Genomic DNA, 18,826 nt, shown 5'->3' on the forward strand with positions numbered 1-18,826 from the left:
ACGACTTCCGTTATTCGACAAATGTGCTCCTTTGCAGAAAATAGCCACATTTGAAATATTTTCATAATCTGCAGCATTAACAGATGACTGAGATCCACTTGGAGAGCCTCGGCTTGTACATTGAAACCGCTGCGTTCCATGAAATTTTGCGAGCTAGGAGAGACGGCTGCTGCGAAATGGCTGCTGGAAATTCCAGCATTTCTTAGGCGGCAATTCACAGTCATTGCTGCAAGATCACGGCTTCAGATTCCCATCAGGTGTATCTCCTCATGGACATATGGCAGAAACCCATTCGGGAATATAAAAACTCACCTCCCATTCGTCCTGCTAACGTATTCATGAGTCAGATGCCTCGAGTGCAGGACTGGGTTTGAACCTGAAGTGGGTGTGAAAGCAGAGTGACGGTGGATCAACACAGAGTCTGATGAAACCGGTCGACAACAGGAAGTTGCCTGTGTTGACGTGGAAGCAGCTGGGTGGTGAACATCGACACCCCTCCAACCTGCAGGGTCGGAGCTGTGGATGGATGTTCGCAGGGTTGGGATCTTTTTGTGCAGTTTGTTGCAGAAAAAGTAGCACACCCGAAAAGGGAAAGTGCCGGGATTTGGGTGTGAACGGACAACCGCTCCGAGTCCTGCTTCCAACCTAATCCCCACTGGATGTCATCACTAAGGTGCAAGACTGTAATCCTGCTGTTTCATCTCCTCATTAAACCCAAAACACTGCTGTTATTAATTCACGTTGCCAATTTTTTATTCTTTTTTTTTTTTTTTCCTACTGGGGATCTTTTATTTATGGGGCTCAACATCAGCTCTCTGACGTTGAATAATTCATTTTGGATATAATTAATGTGTGTGTGTGTGTGTGTGTGTGTGTGTGTGTGTGTGTGTGTGTGTGTGTGTGTGTGTGTGTGTTTGCGAGGGATGCGGCGGCGGCACTTTTCCACTGTCTGTTGATTTGTTTATCGGCACATCAACCCATTGTCAGATGGTCTCGTCTCCGTAACACTGACAAATGTTTCTTGTTTTTTTCCTTTCTTTCCTCCATGTCTGTGTTTGGCGGCCTGGCAGCTGCTTATGCAACAACACGATGCCACTGTGCCGTCTCTCTGTCATTCGTGTCGGCTGCTCAGCGACTAAGACTGAAAATATGATTCCAGTTTTGACTTCACACGGCGGCCGAGGAAAAGAGGAACTTCTTGAAGGTTTCTGAACAATAACGAAAGAGATGAAAGGCGAAGTTTGACTCTTAAGACATACGTTTGTCAATGTATGCCCTTCGTGATGTCACAATGGCATTGAACCAAACCTTGAGCTGCCTTTTTCGTTTTCAAATCCCCCTCCAAAACATGTTGAAGGTCCAAAACGAGCGCCTGTTTGAGCAGGAAGCTAAGCCAACACCGGGCATTTTAACTGGAGGCAGTAAACAGAGGGTTAACCAAGCTATTTCTTGGAGATGTTTACAGCTCTGTAACTCAGGTAACTCATCGCGCGGGAAGGAAGCAACAAAAAAAGGTGCCGGAACGAGAATCACTCGGGACCTTTGACCGCTTCCCTCGCATTCTCCAGCGCCAACCAAAGAGCAGCGCGGCTCCCGCTGAAACCTGCTAATCAAACTCTGAGCTCATCCGAAGCCACGAGTTCATCTGTTGCCAGGGGACGATGCAGGGGCTGATGAAACGTAGCAGTTTTAATCTTTTTTTTTTCCCTCTCTCTCCGTGTGACTAAGTGATGTGCCGTTTCAAAGCAACTCGCTCTCACAACACATCTGTGCGTCTCTCTCTCCCTCTCTCTCTGTTTTTTTCTCTCTCTTACCCACCCGCCTCCTCAACTCCCCCGATCTAGTTCGGGCGAACGGAGGTGATCGACAACACGCTGAACCCGGACTTCGTCAGGAAGTACATCCTGGACTACTTCTTCGAGGAGAAGCAGAACCTGCGCTTCGACGTGTGAGTTATTCCCTTTGATGTGATCCTGCGAGGACGCGCGGCGAGGGAGGCGCCGCCTTTCCAACCGCCCCCCTCCACCCGCCCTTCACCCACCTTCCCTCCTCCCCCCTCCCTCGCCGGCCCCTTGGCTGCGGAATTATTCATCTGCTCAGTGTCTCAACAGTCGTTTGTTAAAGTGAGATTGGTATAGGGGGCCATAAATATTTCAGATCAACTTTTATCCTTAATCTCTCTGCCGCCGAGCCACGAGAAAAGCTAATATCTGGAGCCCGCTCCCGTAAAACTTACGAAAGAGCGTCGTTTTCCTGTCACACAACCCTCCCCTCCTTACACACACACACACACACACACACACACACACACAAAGCGAGTGGCCGGCCTTCTTGGTTCTGATAGGCTGCGAGGTCGGGGGGGTCAGCGTGGTTCACTTTCATTTTCAGAGAACAGCGTCTGGGAATATTTCCTCCGCCGTCCCTCTGCCCCTCCACCAGGAGTCCACATAAACTCTTGAAATCCATTTCCCCATCTTCCTCCTCCTCCCCCTCCACTTCATCCTCCACCTCCTCCTCTTCCTCTTCCCTTCAAACGAGAAAACCCTGGCTGACTTCGTTCTTATTTTTTTTTTTATTTCCGAGATGCTTCACATATTCACTCGGCCCGTCTTATCATGACACGACTGTGGCGCCTCCCCCTCAACAATTAGCGCAGCTCATTTACATCTCTCTTTATCGCAGAGGCGGGATCCCGAGCGTGCTCAAGGTTTAATTACTTTTACGTTTTACGTAAGTTTTGACTGGCAGACACTCAGACGAAACCTCCTGGGCCCTGATGGATTGTTACCCGGTGGCTCCCCAGGCGCCCAGACACTGAAATCACGGCTCATCAGCGATAAAGTGACTTAATTAGCTGCCACCACGCCGCTCCTCGTCGTTGCCGTGGCGTGTGACTGACAGCAGGGAGTGACCAGGATTTATGGAACGCCCGTCTAGCTTGTCATATGTGGCTCTGTGATCTGTGGCCTCTCTGTGATTCCAGGTACGACATCGATTCTAAGAGTCCAGATTTGGCGAAGCATGTAAGTCCAGAGTTGACCGTGGTGTTTTGACGTTAGATTTTTTTTTTTTGCTTGAATTAGTTTATCTTTTTTAAATCGATGAGTAAAATGTGTTGGTTCTGTGCAAACCAAAGTGGGCGGTGGTAAAAATGTTGAAATACGTTTTTTTTTTCTTTCCAAGAGCGAGCAAATTTCGCTTCATCGACCCCAAAAGAATCTTGCTCCAGATTGTAAAAGGAACTGTTTTACTGCCGTTCGGCACTAATAAGCAGAGTCTTATTTCATCCGACACGCGCTCAGCACCTGATTTCGGGTGAAAAATTGAAGTGCTGAGAGTAATTTCCAAAGCCTTTTTCTCTGGAGCTCAACACCCCCCGTGTGCTCTGTCAAGTCGTTTGCAATTTGAATTTCAATTTCCTGACGGGGGAAACACAATTTTTCCCCCCCCCTGGAACAACAACAAACACACTGTGGGTAAAAAGTGCAGCAAAAATGTCTAATTCAGCGGAACGTTGCACTGAGATGGAAGCCTACGAAAAAGGAAAAAAGCACTTTGGTTTGCATCGACTGCCTGTATTGTTTGGCTGCTGCACGGTGATGCATGGCCTGCAAGTTAACGGCTCCTCGTGTGAAAATCGCAGTGACTTCATTTCTTTCCATCTGTCGAGCTCTGTCCTCCTCCTCCTTCTCTTTTTTCTCCTTCTTCTGTCTCCTCTGAGGCTCTGCGACTCTTAGCCCCTCTGCTACTGCTGCCGCTCTCTGCTCCTTCACTCTTCTCCGCGCTCCCCTCTTGCACTCGGTTGATGACAGTCTGGTATTTGAGTCATGTTGCCTTCTGTTCCATGATTTGCTCCGTTGTGTCACCGCTGCCGCCTGGTTCTCTCTGTCTCTCTTCCTCTTCCTCTTCCTCTTCCTCTTCCTCTTCCTCCTTCTCCTTCTCCTCCTCCTCCTCCTCCTCCTCCTCCTCCTCCACCCCGGAAGCCGACCGACTTTAACGTACGTGTACATGCCCTCAGATGTCCTAATTTTCTCACTGTACAAGGTTTGGGGCAATGCAAAACTCCTCACCTACTCTGCTTTTTCTTCTTCTTCTTCTCCGTCTCTGCCTCCATCCCGCCCCGCACTTCACCCCAAAACCTCTTTTGCATGCCTCTATCCCACTGGGTGCCACGGCAGGACTTCCTGGGGCAGGTCCACTGCACGCTGGGGGAGATCGTTGGTTCGCCTGCCAGCCGCCTGGAGAAACCGTTGGGGTGAGTTACGGGACGCGTTCAACAGCGACCACGCAACCGGAAACACAGCTGTCGCAATCAAGTCCGCAGTCGCTATCGGACGCTGGCCGCCAAAAAAAATGTGACGCCTGTTCCACTTCCTGATGAATGATGAATCCGTCTTCCGCCTTCTTGGGTAGTGTTGTTGGGATCACTCCATAAAAGTAATCCAACTACTGAGTACTAAGTACTCCTTAAAAGTAATCTAATTCCTTCTTCAACTACTTTGTTTCATAAGTAATCAATTACAAATTACTAATTACTTTAGTAAAAAAAAAAGGAAAAGTTGCTCAGTGCTTCGGAATGAACTTCATTAAAGTGTTTTTTGCAATTCCAATTATTGCCTCTGTCCTCTTAACATGAATGAATGTTTGCTCTCTGAACGCAAACTGCACATTTCAAAGAACAAATTCATGTACAGCACTGGTGCCTTTTGCACAACCCATACTGTTGAAAATAACTAGAAGTACAATAGTTAAAAGATCTCTACTGTGCAGAATACTGCTGACTTACTTGTGAGTAACGTCTTGTTTCCTGCACATAAAGTACAACGAACCACAGTAGACTTAGTGAACTCAAAATAATGTTTGCACTTCCAGCTATCAAACGCAATTGCTGTTTTTTTCTTTTGCCTCCACCATGCTTGTATTGGTGCATCGTCGCATATCAATGACGTTGCATGCACGGCTGCATCATCAATCCGCGAGATTGTCGTTTTTCTGTTGTTTTTTCTAAATTTCAGACATTTTGTGGATAACAAGACATTTTTGGTTTGCAAAAATATTTTGGAAAAGTAATGGAATTGTTACTTGAAAAAGTAATTATGATGTAATTACCAGTTTTGCTAGGGTAATCCCGTTACATTAAAATCCCATTATTTAAAAGTAGTTTAATTACAGTAGTGGATTACTTCATAATAGATTACTCGCCAACACTGCACGTGTCTGTGTTGCACATGACGCTGCGAGGTTAGACCCACATGCGGTGACTACGTGGAAACGGGTAATTGAACACGGCCGGTGTTGTGTGGGGTCTGATTGTCATGGGGGAGGGGGGCTTCCTTGCTGCAATTACCATCATTCGAGAGGCACGGTGACGACATCAACTGCAGCCTCGGTGTCAGATGGATGAGAGCAGCAGACCCTGGTGTTTCTCCCAGGAGGGAGAGTTGGCGTGCAGGGTGGGTTCGCCCCAACGACGGGGGTGAGAAGGGGTGGGGGCTGGTGGGGCGGGGGTGGCGGTTGCTGGTGACCGTGATCTCTGGCCGGTGAGTGTCAGCGCTGGATTACAGGCGCTGCGTGCCCTTCGGTGTTGAATAAGAGGATGAGGAGGATCAAGAGGCAGCCTTTCTGTGGCTCGCTGTCATCCAGACTCGGCTCCCCAACCAACATCAGAGTGCTGCAGGAGGATCAGGAGGCCCCAGATGTGAGGGGACCAAAAAAAAAAGGGAGAAAGAAAAGCATTGATTCTTCAGCCTCAGCGGGGAGGGGGGGGTTGCACCTTGATCTCCTCTGAGAGTGGCTTCCAGCGGCCGATTCAGAGCACATTGTGAAGAAGTGTTAAGTTGAGTTGCTTTTGTGTCTCCTTAACAGCCTTTTTCTTTTGTCAATCGGCTGAAATTTAGACGCACAAAGAAGAGAAGAACATTTGAATAGTATCCATGGGTAATAGAATCCCCCCCCCATGCACTGTGATGGATCATCGCTCAGAGGTTTAATGGCTGTTGCGCTCCATTTTCTCTGCCACGAACCCTGACAGCAGCTTTAAGGGACGGCTGGTGCAGGAAGTGTGGAAAACCAGTTAGCCGTGTTTAAACGAGCCGTCCCGAGGCGCGCCGCGTCCAATGACCTGCTTAAGGAGCACATCGCCAACCCAAGCCCACCCATTCTACCCCACCTATTTTCCACATGCATCTCACATTTATTCTCTTTTCGCATGCCAGTTTCATCTCCCTCCCTCAGTTTGACCCCTTTTTCTTTTCTTTTTCTTTTGATTTCTGTGTCTTGAATGTACAACTTTTTTTGCATTTTGCTCTCAAAACCTTCTCTCCATCGTTCTCCATCTCTTGCGTCCATGAAATAGTAGCAGTTGAGAAGTTAAAGCCATCCATGTCCAGCTCCACAAGATTTTCTCCAATTACAAATTGTATCAGTCAAGTAAAACCTGTAATTCTATACATCAAACACTTGGATTCCGTCCTTGTAAACTCGAAGCAGGGTCATTGTTGTACCACACTTGATGGAAACGAGGACGTCCTACCATGAAAAACTGACATTTTCAGCTCTTTTTGCATTACCGACATGCCAAATAATGCATCAAGTACAAAAAAATGACAACTTACTAATTTCTAGATGGGTTGGCCTTTTCCGTGCTACTGCTACAAAGCTAGACAAACTTTGTTTGATTGTTGTGCAGTCTGTGGCAAAGCAGCAACACAGCCCTTGTTCTCCCTCCCTGTGAATTTCTTGCTCCGTCGGGTTTCGTTTAAATAAGCAGCAAATTTAGATGCGGGCTTGAAAACGGTCTCACCGTGTTCATGTGCACATTTTCCAGCAAAGCATTACGCCGCTGACGATCGAGGCCCATATTTAAAACTGCAGGCCATCCCATTTTTGGCGTAACGTCTCTGAATGTGCGACTTTTTGGGATTCAGTATAGATGACTGACGTGGCCGAGTGCCTCAACGACAGGTGGGTGGGCTCCTCCGAACGGCCAGAAGATGTGACAGTCTGGTTTCACCGTGTTTTCAGTCAAAATATCCATTCTGATGTGGATGTTGCAAGAGCAGCAGGTTTGTTTACATGCAGCCTATTACACACTGCTGACAGCTTTGAATCCTCCGATGCCACGAAAACGCTGCCGTTTAGTGGAACCCATTTCCTCCGACCATCGGAAAAGCGGTGATGTAAATTGGGAAAACAGATGTGAAATGTCCCTGAAGCCTCGCTTGTCTCTCAGGGATTCGAAGGAAATGGGCAACATTTTCAATACATTAATTTTTAATCTCATGCCGCCTGATGGAAAATAAAAGGTCAAATTAGATATGTGACTTTTTTTTATTCGTCTCATGCTTGATGGAAGGACGTGGCTGTTGGAGGGATTGTGAGCTTTAAGGAACCAAACAGCCATCTGTACACACTGTGTACATCATCAAGATTTAATAGGATGCTTATATGTAATGCAGGTCTTGAGAATAGCAAAGAAAATAAATACACAAAAACCCCCCCACAAAGCCAAGCAATTGAGTCACGCAGTAAATTGTGTCCTTTGCCGAAAACACGTTTGATGCGATGCGTGTTCAGCCTGTGGGAAGGAATCACGCAGCGTGGGCTGGTGTCATAATAACAGCCTTCATTATGCTGATGGCGCTAACCTTTTTCTCTCGATACGGCAAATTATACCCGGGACTCCGGCGTAGTGTGAGCGTGAGCGTCGCTGCTTGTGTGTTACACCCATTAGCTCATTGTTACCGCGCGCTGCCGAGTGTCGGGCCCCAAGCAGGAAATCAGCCACGATGACTGTTGTTGTTGTTGCTGCTGCTGCTGTGGGCGTCGGGAGATGGGAAAAAAGAGAGGGATTCTCAGAAAAGGGCTAAAAATAATGCGCTTGTCAAAGACTTGACCGAACGGAATGCAACCTGTGGGACCGTGGGAGGGGGAAAAAAATTAATAAACATGCTGCTCATGTTTCTTTTCGAGATTTAAACTGATGAGGGCTTCACAAAATCAAATCTATCCAACGTGAGGACATTTAGAAATTTGACGAGGGAAAACTTTTTATTTAAGATTTTTCCCCTTACCTTTACCTTTACCTTAGGTAATGCAGACAGAATTCACAGCCAATCAAAAAAAATTACCATATATATTCCAACTTATGTTCCCAAATGCAAAACTTCAAAGTGGAGGGCGAAGCATTACTTTGGCTCATCCTGAGCCGAAGGGCGCAACTAAAATGAATAAATTATTAAAAAATAGATCAAAGTGCTGTCAAACTTTATTGAAAAAACATATTTTTGGGAAAAAGACATAATTTCATTTACGTGCGGCAGATTTGATGAAGCAGAGTTATATCACAATCACAAGACGACCTATTTGATAAACATCTATTTTTTCCTCCCTCCCATCCACCCTGAAGTTTTCCGGTTGATGATTAAGTTGTTTAATGTGGCGAGAAGTCACAATAATTATTTTATCTCATTAAGATGACGCTCTAAACTCCAGTAAAAAAAATCAGCTTGGAGATGTTGCGTGTAAACAGCAGGAGCACAACTTACAGGCCTGAATAATAATGATACTAATAGTAATGATGATTATAATAATTAGGGGCGAATAAAAAAGGAGTATTAATTAAATCCCCTGCACACCTACAGAGATGCACAAGTTATTCAGCAGCAGCGATAAAAGTAAAGACTCACTCGCTGTATTGGAACAACTTGTGTGATTTAAAGTCACCTGCCTGGATCGACACGCTGCTTGCTTCAGTGCCCGGCAATAAAAAAGCCGCCCCGGTGAATAATTGCGGCGGCTCAGTTCCGTTTTTGCCCAATCTTCCATTTCTTGCTGATTTGAATCTGTTCAAATCAAATTAGTCTAAACTGGGAACTGTCTGTGACTGGAGGAGCAGACGGCGTTCCCACTGCCACCTCTCTCTGCGCTTCCTTCAATCAGGTTCCCGCTAAGTGCTGTACACGATGACGGTAACGGTACAATCAAGTCTAATGCAACAAGAGCAACAACAATTTGGTCACTTCCGTCCACGAGAACTGCAAACAATGTTCGGCCTGATCGAGCTTGACAGTCCTCATGTAAAAAGTTCTGCTTATTATCACCTCACGCCTGGAGGAAGTCGGCGCTCGTCTCTTAATGGGCTGCAAATGACTTCATCTCTTCATTCTCTATTATCAGCCCAATAGTAACAACCAAATAAAGGCATGATTTGTTGATTTATTTTTGCCAATCAAACACTGACACGCTGCTTTTTCAACAAAATGCCACTGGTCTGCAGACTGTTTGTCAGCTCCACTTTGGCGACGCGTCTTGAATTTTCAAGACCGGCCCGAACGGGATGTAAGGGCGAGCGGCGTCTTTATGACGGCGTGCTGATGCCGTCTGAGTCAGCAGGACACCAGCAGGACACAGCTTGTCTTGTCCTCATTTCGGAGTCTCGCACTTTTTTTTTTTTTTTTTTTTTCGCTTGATGTAGTTCACTTGCTGAGTTTGGGCTACGCAGCGCCAGCTCCTTGGAGATTAGGATAAAAAAAAAAAAAAAAGGCCCTAGGCTGAAATAATGAGCGGCATCCCGAGTTCAATTTTGGGTGAGACAAAAAAAAAAACTTTTATGAACTTTTCCTAAAAATGTTTGTGAGGAGATGGATGTATGTACTGATGATACCGTCTCCTCCTGCTTGCCCTGCCAGGTGAGGCGTTTTCCTGACGCCTCCTTCGCACTGGGACATCACACGCGCGCGCGCACACACACACACACACACACACACACACACACACACACACACACACACACACACACACACACACACACAATTAGAGCATTCTGCTGCCTCGCTAAAGTGCCAATTTAGGTTGCAGTGCTGAGCACTAACAAGAGGCCCCCTCACTAATAAAGTTTTCCTGCTTATGCGTGGGAAAACGCCCCGGATGTGCTGACATGACAAGAGACCTTGATGTCCAGTGGAAGCGAGATTTATCAGGTGGAACTTAGTTTCAGAGGAGGAGGAGGAGGAGGAGGAGGGGGAGTGGCAGAGACAGTACAGAGGGACTTTCTCTTCCCAAACCTCAGCTTTGATGATCTCCTGTCGCTTTCTGTTGTTCTGCAGAAAGAGATGCAGAATCCTGCTAAATACCGAGTCGAAGCTCCTCCTTCAGCTCTCGCTGCTGATGAAAGTCAAATCAAAGTGCCTGCACTTGCTTTTTATGCGAATGACATCACGCGGGTTCCAGCTAGTTTTCTGAACATCGTCCCCAATTTGTTGGCGGTTTGCGGGCCGGACCGGACCGACTGTTGCTGTTGGTGTGTGTCGCCGTGTTGGGCTTGACTGGCTTGTGAGAGCCGCGACTCGTGCAGCTCAGCGAACCAAAACGAATCCCGCTAATTGAATTGGGAACAATTTGCTTTGCTGCTCTGTTCCGCTGTTGAACCAACATCAGACGCTGCTTGCAGGATCTAAGCCATCGGAGGTGCATGGAACACTGAGGATACAAGCAGGACATGTATCGGTTGTATTGGCAAGCAAACAGCCAATCAGTAGCTTCATTTGTCTGATTGGCTGCACTTTTAACTCCGAAACACTGACGCAAAGGCACAAAATGAATTCCAAGTTTTAATGTTGATGGGTTTGACAGGTGTTTGATCAAAACACCTGTGAGGCAGGTTTGTAATTGATTTAATCTTAATGAGTTTGTACCTCTGAGATCATTTTTTTCAGAGAAACTGGTCTGGAAATAGCAGCAAAACACTGATTCATGTGCCAAAAATCCCCTGAACGTAATTTCTGTACCTCAAGTCTGGCCGAGTGCTGAGGTGTAAAATCAGTCTGAAGATTGTTTCGAGTGAAAGACGCAGGGATCCTCAAGTCCCTCTTTCCCCATTTAATTTGGACTCGGGAACAAACCCAGTGCACATCAGCAGACGCTGGCAGGATAGGAGGGAGAAGGAGCTGCGATCGTGGCCAGAATGGCCTCAGAAATGAAACTGATGTGCAAGAGAAGTCCACTTGTCTTAAGTGTACATGACCCAGTGATTGAAGTCTCAGAGGACTGTGACACACTCCGTCCATCAGTAGAGAGAGCCACTCATGAGCAGTGCACTGTCGTAGTCCAATAATAAAAAAAAGAAAGACAAAATCTGTGCTGCACAGGCTTTTCTTTACTTGGTTGGGAAGGTTGGAGAGAAATGAGCCGCGCCCACTTCACCACCCCGGCCACTTCACCACCCCGGCCTGGTCGGCTGTAAACGGTCGCGACCAATCCAGTCTATGCTCAGCAGCAAACGGCTGCAGCGGAGGTCAGGGGCGACCCAGTGAGCCGCGATGAAATCCATCACACGTCTCTCAGCGACTGGTGGAGAGGGTCGCCCCCAGGGGGTGGGGCCTCACGCCTCAGCGCGGGCGACGGAGGAGCCAATCAGCCGGAGCTCCAGGAAGAAATGTGGAAATCTCGAGTGTGACAGATCTATCTATCTATCTATCTATCTATCTATCTATCTATCTATCTATCTATCTATCTAGCAAGATAGCAAGCTATCTCAAAGCATGATGACTCGTCTATTCAGTAAATCAAACATAGTTGTGGGGATCACAGCCTGTCCTGCTGGGATCAAAACACGAAGAAACAAAGACTCATTTACCTTTTATGAAGAGGAAAAAAAAAAAGTCAAACATCAAAAAAAGGTCTGTTGTTTGGAAGAGCGTTCTGGCATCTGCACCAAAAAAAAAATCATTCAAAAACACACACAAAAAAGTTTTCTTTTATTCCTTCCACCCATTTTAATTCTTTCGCCTCGTCTTCACTCCAAGTCCATTTTCAAAGGCTGACTGTAGCAGGAACACTGGAGCAAAGAGGAAAAAAAAATTTCGGGAGCAAAAATTAGCCGCTGTGGTGTCCGTTTTAAATTAACTAGTGCACTTTTTACTCTCCTCCCCCGCCCGCCATCTCTCTCTTTTTTTAATCCCTGCGAGGTGAGGGATTACCGATGCCTATCGGTGCATGAAGATCAAGGGGATTAGGAGCATAATCCCATTTGAACTCAACGCAGAGTTTTGCCAACCTTGTCTAATTCGGTTCAACCATGATCCGCCCGTTGCCTCAAACATTTACAGTGGCTCAGCGCCAGATGATCTGTCTGTCTTTCATCTGCGCTCGCCTCTGACCCGTCGCACGCGAGCCGCAAACCCTGTCCGCTTCCCTCACCAACATGCCCATGATTTACTGCCTTAAAAAGCAGGCAGACAGGCAGGCAGGCAGGCAGGTGGGCTGGGCGAGGCCGCTAGCCCGTGCAGCGCCGGGAGCAATTCCATTTCCTGTCTTACTGCACTTCACCCTCACAGGTGATGTGTTTTAATTTGCTCGTCCCTGGGTGTGAAATTGCAAAGTGAAAATCCTCTGAGCTTGATGACACACCTTCTGATTTGTCTGGTAGGGATGCCCGCACGCCTTGCCCAGGCTGCAGAGTGAAATAAAAGAAAGAAAGAAGGGAAATCACTTGGATGCTCCTTGTTGGATTACCGGCTCATATTGAAGCCGAGCCCCTCCCCAGCTCTCACATGCGCGGCACGTCGCGCCGCTGTTAAATATCAGCACCATTCCTCACGCTAATGACCTCGTGTGAACAGCATCAACAATAGCTTCCTGCTCCTTCTCCCAACTCTAATTTCACCCCCACGCCGGTGGGTGAGAGGGGAATCCAGGCACTGTGAATCATCCTCCTGCCAACAGCCCAGCTCGGGAGTTACAGAAGCCATACATTCACCCTCCGCGTCCGTAATGCAATATGTCCATGCACGGTGATCTATTTTTTTTTTTCTTTCGCACCCCCCCTTAGGGTTTTTAAAGGGATGAAGACGTTGATCGCGTTCACCTTGAGACTTAAAACAAAAGACGCTGCCCTCATTTGTATTCTGCGGAACTGCGGCCGTATCAGAAACTTTGTCCGAGTGAGGCTGAAATACGGCCGTCTTATCTCTCTTCATTTTGTTTTCACTTTACTCCGGTTCTCCGTTAAAGCTTCAGCCTGGACAATGATGACAGTCAGAGTTTTAAAATACATGTTAACACCGTCATGTGATTGGAAACCATGGGAGTACAGAGACATGATAGGAATCAGAAAGTGTTTTGCACGTGATCAAGATCTGCTGGCTGTGATTTGAAACCCAGTCATGGAATGAAATGGTGCGACAAGACGAGTTGTGTTGTCCTGCCGATCACTGATTATTGCTGTCTCCGAGAACAAGCCGCACAAACCTTTGAAATGCGGTTCATGCTCCAGCAACAGCTCCAGGAATGTAATATTCTAAAGTTCATGGCCGGGAGAAGGACAAGGAAGTGCAATTTATTAAAAAGAGTTGCAAAAATGAGAAGTAAATGAGAGTACAGCGCCACCTTGTGATGCAGGGACAGACATTCTCAGTACGTAATCTGTATCAACTGCATGTGAACGCAGTGACTGACACTTTTAACTGGAAACGTGACTCTGCTGAAGATTCCTTCAGAGCTTGAGGCACGTTGTGCTGCTGGTCCAACTGGAAAACAGCAGAATTCCAAAATAAAAGCTTTCATTCAATTGGGAGAGAACGTCTTCAAGTGCTGCGTTGCAGAAGATTGAAATTCAGCGCTTGGCTAGAATAGCGTGGACCAATGAGGAGACTCACAGACTGACTCACCTTCCCTCACCTGATACCAGCAAAATCCCTCCGAGCTGTTTGAAGGAAACACAGTGAAACATTTCAAAAGAATTTTTGTCTTTTGTTGCCTTTTCAGAATGAATTTTCACCGTCGACTCGCTTCACTTTGCGACGCTGTCATCAAAAATAGAGTCGAGACCAATAAAGCCCATTGTGACCAACCGGAGTCCAATAGGCGGCTCTCACATACGTGTGTGTGTGTGTGTATGACGTTGCAGCGACTCAGCGTGCGGCTCGTGCGCCTGCCGCTCACCTGCGTGGCTCCGAGCTTTCGAGCCTTTATTACGTCAAATTAATCCGTCGGCGGAAGAGGCGTTAGCGGCGAGCGCTGACAGGCTGTCATCACTCTCCCGCCAACGAGTCGGCCTCATTAAAACTGCTCCTCCGTCAGAGTCTCTCTCTCAGGCTGCATGTACATCCCGTTATTGCCTCAACACAATTATCCCGACAACTCCTCTTGATGTTGAGACGGCGTCGGGAAACTTTTCCGCGCCTCTCCGGGACGGAGAGAGGGAGAGAGGCGGTCGCTTCGTGGCAGGTGGAGGTGGGAGGTGGAGGAGAGCGCCGCTATAAAAGATGAGCTTCACGGAGGAACCAATCAAAATGCCAGTGCCGTCATTATTCCCACTGCCCTCAGATTGCGCACTCGTCGTCTCCCTCCAGTTGATGCGCTGAGGGGTGGGAGCGGAAATTAGCCGCACCGCGATGGGAGAATGATGGGAGTTGTGACCTTTGCTTGCGACATATACGAGCGGAAGGACAATTTTAAATTTCACTCCAACATTTAAGGTCTTGGGGAAGAAATGTTAGGGAATATATTAACTGAAATGATCTCTCTCTCTCTCTCTCTCTCTCTCTCTCTCTCTCTCTCTCTCTCTCTCTATATATATATATATATATATGTATAGAGAAATAACTTATATATATAACTTATATAGAGAAATAACACGATATGGTGAAGCTTGACATATATACATATGTGTATATATATATATATACATATATATATACATAATACATATATATATATATATATATGTATATATATATATATATATATATATATGTATATATATATATGTATATATATATATATATATATATATATATATATATATATATATATATATATATATGTGTATTATGTATATATCGCACCCTTTCACCATTACGGGTTGGACAGAAATAGATGATCCTTTCAAAATAAGACATGCATTAATGTCTCATGGCACACTTTACGAACAGGCCCTTTAGAAATTAAATTTGAAAAAAATTATATTTATCTAATTATTCATTTGTTAGAAGTACAGGATCAAGCCATCCTGAACAATATAAAACAATTCACCCAAACTCTGGTCCGATCATGTTGATCAGACTTATTGCAGTTATTTGTCCTAAAATGTGTTTTAATTGGCTTTACCTCAAAGCCCTATGAGCCCGCCAAGAAAGCACCGACTCACTGTCTGACTCTCTCACTCTCACATCTTTCTTGTACCAAAACTAAAAAACAACAACACAAAAGAAATAAGCGCATCTGGATCTCTGCAGATATGTGGTTGCCCCGTGTGGCCTCCACCTGCTTTCTACATAGATATTAACACTTAATAGTTATGTTAAACCACCCTCCTAACACGGCTTCCCCTCTCTCTCCATGCCAGGAGATCTCTTGCTCCTCACTGGGCCAGCAGACTAACCATCATCCATGTCCACCACGCGTGAACATGACCAAACTTGACGTCGTAACGAACTACACCGCGGCCGCTGTACCGGCGCTCGAGCTGATCACAGAACGGCCTAATCCTGTTTGATGGGAGTCATTTGAATATTCAAACATTTGCGCTACAGCGGCAGCTGCAGAGTCGGCGGAGGCGAACACATTGAGCGGCTGATGAGAACGCGTCAGCTGCCCTCAGCGGTCAGACAAGCCTTGTTTGCAGGAGAGACCTGGACGCTGAAGGACCACAGTGGCGCATTTCACACGCTTTCATCATCAAAGCGCTCTCGCCCCCTCCTCCCCTTCGCCCTCCCCCTCATTGAGGAACCTGTGTGAATGAGTGGACGAGCGGACGAGGACACTCGCCGCTGGACACTTCACATCATCAGCAGTCAGGGTTGGATCTCAGCGACTGTGAGATCTGGATGGGGAAGAGAGAAAAAAGGGAAGCGGGGGGGAGGGGGGTGGGGTGGGTGGGTGGAGAATCATGCCTTGCATCTTAACGACCGAAGCCACTGGGTTTTTTTTTCTTCCCCCTCTCTTCATCTATTCATTGGCTGCCTACTCTGTGAGTTAGCGCGTCGTTGTTGGAGAAAATGCCCCTTTAAATAATGCATGGCTCATTTCAAAGAGTGCCGCCCTTTTGTTACCTTTCTCAGCGGCGGCGGCGGCGGTTGAGATCACAGCAGGGTGGCGTTTACCGAGGACTTTATCTTTTCCCCCCCACACTTGAGGATTTGGCCGCCGCTGTCACTCCGGCGAGGCGCCGTGTGGGTTAAACAGGTTTACCGTCGACATCAAAGTGCACGGCGGCGACTTCGGGGCGCAAAATAAATAATTTAAGGGCGGTTAATTCACCTTGAGATTGCTCTCCGGCTGAGGATGGAGAGCCAAGTGGCCTCCCACGCCGTCTGCCTCTCAGGCCGCCCCATCGCCGCAGTCGGGGCGTAACGGTTGCAGCCCGCTGCTGCCGCCGCCGCCGCCGCGTTTGCTGCGGGTCAACGGATCTATAGCCGGATAATGATCAAAGTTGGTGCAGTGAGGAATGCACCGGCCTCACGGAGCCTCACGGGGGGGGTGTAATGCGATCACAAATGGCACGAGACGCATGTTAATGCTACGTGCGAACAGATGCTTCGAGATCCGTTCTCGTGATCCAATCCCCCAAAACAGTTACAAGTGACCAAGTGCAAACAGTGTGCGATAGACAACAGCGCAGCAATGGACAAAGTAGAGGTTGTTTCATACCTGCTGCTCGGTCTGTGGTTGCTTTTCTGTTGAATAAAGAACAGTTTTCCTCACTGAAGTCACAGTTGATAATTTATGCAGGCAACATTTATAATTTATTGTTTTGTTTTCTGGGAGAGTAAAGGTGTAGTTCAACCTTTATATTTTCACCAAAAGTAAACACAAGATAGATATAAAGGGAAAATAGCATTTGTTTAAAAACAAACAAACAGAAAAACCAACAGTAAACACGCCTACTTATGTAAAATAGCTGCCCTAGCAAGCCAAGGACGACTTTGTTAAATGCTGCGGTGTTCGAGGCTTCCTCGCGGCAAAGAGCATGTCCTCTCAACGAATCAGTATTTCCTCTCGTCTCAGACTCCTCGGATTACCTAGCTTAACAACTAGCAACTCGATTTTTTACAGAGTGCTGTGCCATTTGCCGCTCGTCATTTTTCGCGAATATGGTTGAACACACTCGCGACGTCGAGGGCATTCCCAGTTCGCCTTCCCCTCCCCAAAAGACAAAATAAACATGTATTGAAATAGTAGTACAGAAATAGTATACACATATAACTATTTTTGTACACCATCAATAGTAGCTACTTGTTCATGGTAAAATGTACCTGACGCGGAGGTTTTGTGTCGAAGGAGTTGAGGTCGATGTCTGCTCCGACAGGGAACATTGACGAGGACACTGAGCCAATCCAGTGCCCTGCTCGTCGCTACGTCACCACTAAACTCGCTTCGTCTCGCTTGGACCCTGAGCGCGTAGCGGCCCGTGCAAACACCCTACAACTGTACCGTGGCGAGGCGAGGCGAGGCAATGAGAACACGCCCTAAGACTTTATGTATCAAAGAAAAATAAGAACAAAACAGAAAAAACATACGTAGCACCCCGCCCGCCCACCCCTTTTTTTTGTTTTTTTAAAAGGTTTTGCCTGTTTGCAGCATGAACGCAAGTGATCCAGCAAACAGCCAAAATAAAAGTCACGCGCAAAAACACGGACAAACAGGCGAAATAGACTCGTTCCTGGATGTCTTTGACGGTTACAACAGCATCGCTGTCTTCTCTGTGGCGTCCAGTATCTGTTCTTGATAAAGCCCCCTCAGTTACTCCACCATTTTTCAGTTTTGGCTGTAGTGATGCTGTCACACTAAGCAGCGCTGCAACCAGCACAAAGCCCCTTGTAAGGTCCTTGCATGCGCCTCGTCCTGCTTCACAGACACAAAGTGACCTTTGGTGCGTTCAAAGTTCGGCCTCTGGAGTTGGGAAAGTATAGTGGGATTTTAGTTGAAAGGATGCTTGATGCAGAAAGTCTGGCCCTCTGATTGTGGTTCTGCAGAGAAGACTGCAACAATAAATGACGACAGAAATGTGTGCATTCTTGTTGGGTACAACAGGAAGAGAACTGGCGAGGTTGGGTGTAAAAATAGTAATAAAAATCATAATAATGCCCTGGATATCTTTCCCTGCCCTCGAGTCGCTGCAATTTTAGATGTGTTGCCAGCAGTGTGGAAAGCCACTGAGGAGGTGAGGCGCTAAAAAACACAGCAAACCCTCTTGAGAATGAAGAGCAAACACGATGAGCCGCCAGCAGCCTTAAGGTCTCAGCACAGTGTCTGCCAGTGATAAATCCATCACTTTCCCCTCTTTTTTCTCGCCTTATTATATCTTAAAAAACCAAAGAGTCAGTAGTTTTCTTTACTCGACTCTGATCCCGTTGGAGCGGCGGAGCAGTAATGCGCTCATTAGAGGCGTCAAACTGCCACTCTCATGTTCCCACTGCCTTCCCGCCAAACACTTTTTTACTTTGCATCAGAAGTGTTACTTCAGGCACGGCTTCGCCAGCGCGATGGATGTGAAGGTGTGGCCTCGCACAACGATACAACGGAGGCACCGTTTTTTATAAGGAGGGTCGAAATAAAAACCTTCAACCTGTGTGAAGAAGGAAAAGTGCAATCGTGAAACAACTAGGCTAGGTGTGTGTGAGTGACACCTGCTGTGTGTGTGTTTTCATAGCGGAATACCCGGGAAGAAGTGCGGGACCATCATCCTGTCGGCTGAGGAGCTCGGAAACTGCAGAGTGAGTCACTTTAAATCTGCCTCTGTGATGAATGTTTTCTATTTGTCTCTCATTTGACAAAAACTACTTTGCAGCTTTGACGGAACTTATTTACAGTAATTGCTTGTTAT

The 18,826-nt window shown here is 46.9% G+C and overlaps 1 protein-coding gene across 2 annotated transcripts in view; it reads left to right on the plus strand.

The window, feature by feature from the left end:
• The window catches only part of cpne5a (copine Va), a 69,963-nt gene that overhangs the window by 19,756 nt on the left and 31,381 nt on the right, over positions 1-18,826 (plus strand). The window contains exons 4-8 of one of the 2 annotated variants that reach the window (XM_076026409.1): positions 1,845-1,948; positions 2,984-3,023; positions 3,984-3,998; positions 4,179-4,255; positions 18,653-18,716. In XM_076026409.1, coding sequence (XP_075882524.1) covers positions 1,845-1,948; positions 2,984-3,023; positions 3,984-3,998; positions 4,179-4,255; positions 18,653-18,716 — 300 coding nt within the window. The remainder of the gene's footprint in view (positions 1-1,844; positions 1,949-2,983; positions 3,024-3,983; positions 3,999-4,178; positions 4,256-18,652; positions 18,717-18,826) is intronic. The other variant, XM_076026410.1, reaches the window with a different exon arrangement.

Source organism: Nelusetta ayraudi, unplaced genomic scaffold (genome assembly GCF_046127955.1).
Source record: "Nelusetta ayraudi isolate G7.1 ecotype Tasmania unplaced genomic scaffold, CSIRO-AGI_Nayr_v1 ptg000019l, whole genome shotgun sequence".
Taxonomy (NCBI): domain Eukaryota; kingdom Metazoa; phylum Chordata; class Actinopteri; order Tetraodontiformes; family Monacanthidae; genus Nelusetta; species Nelusetta ayraudi.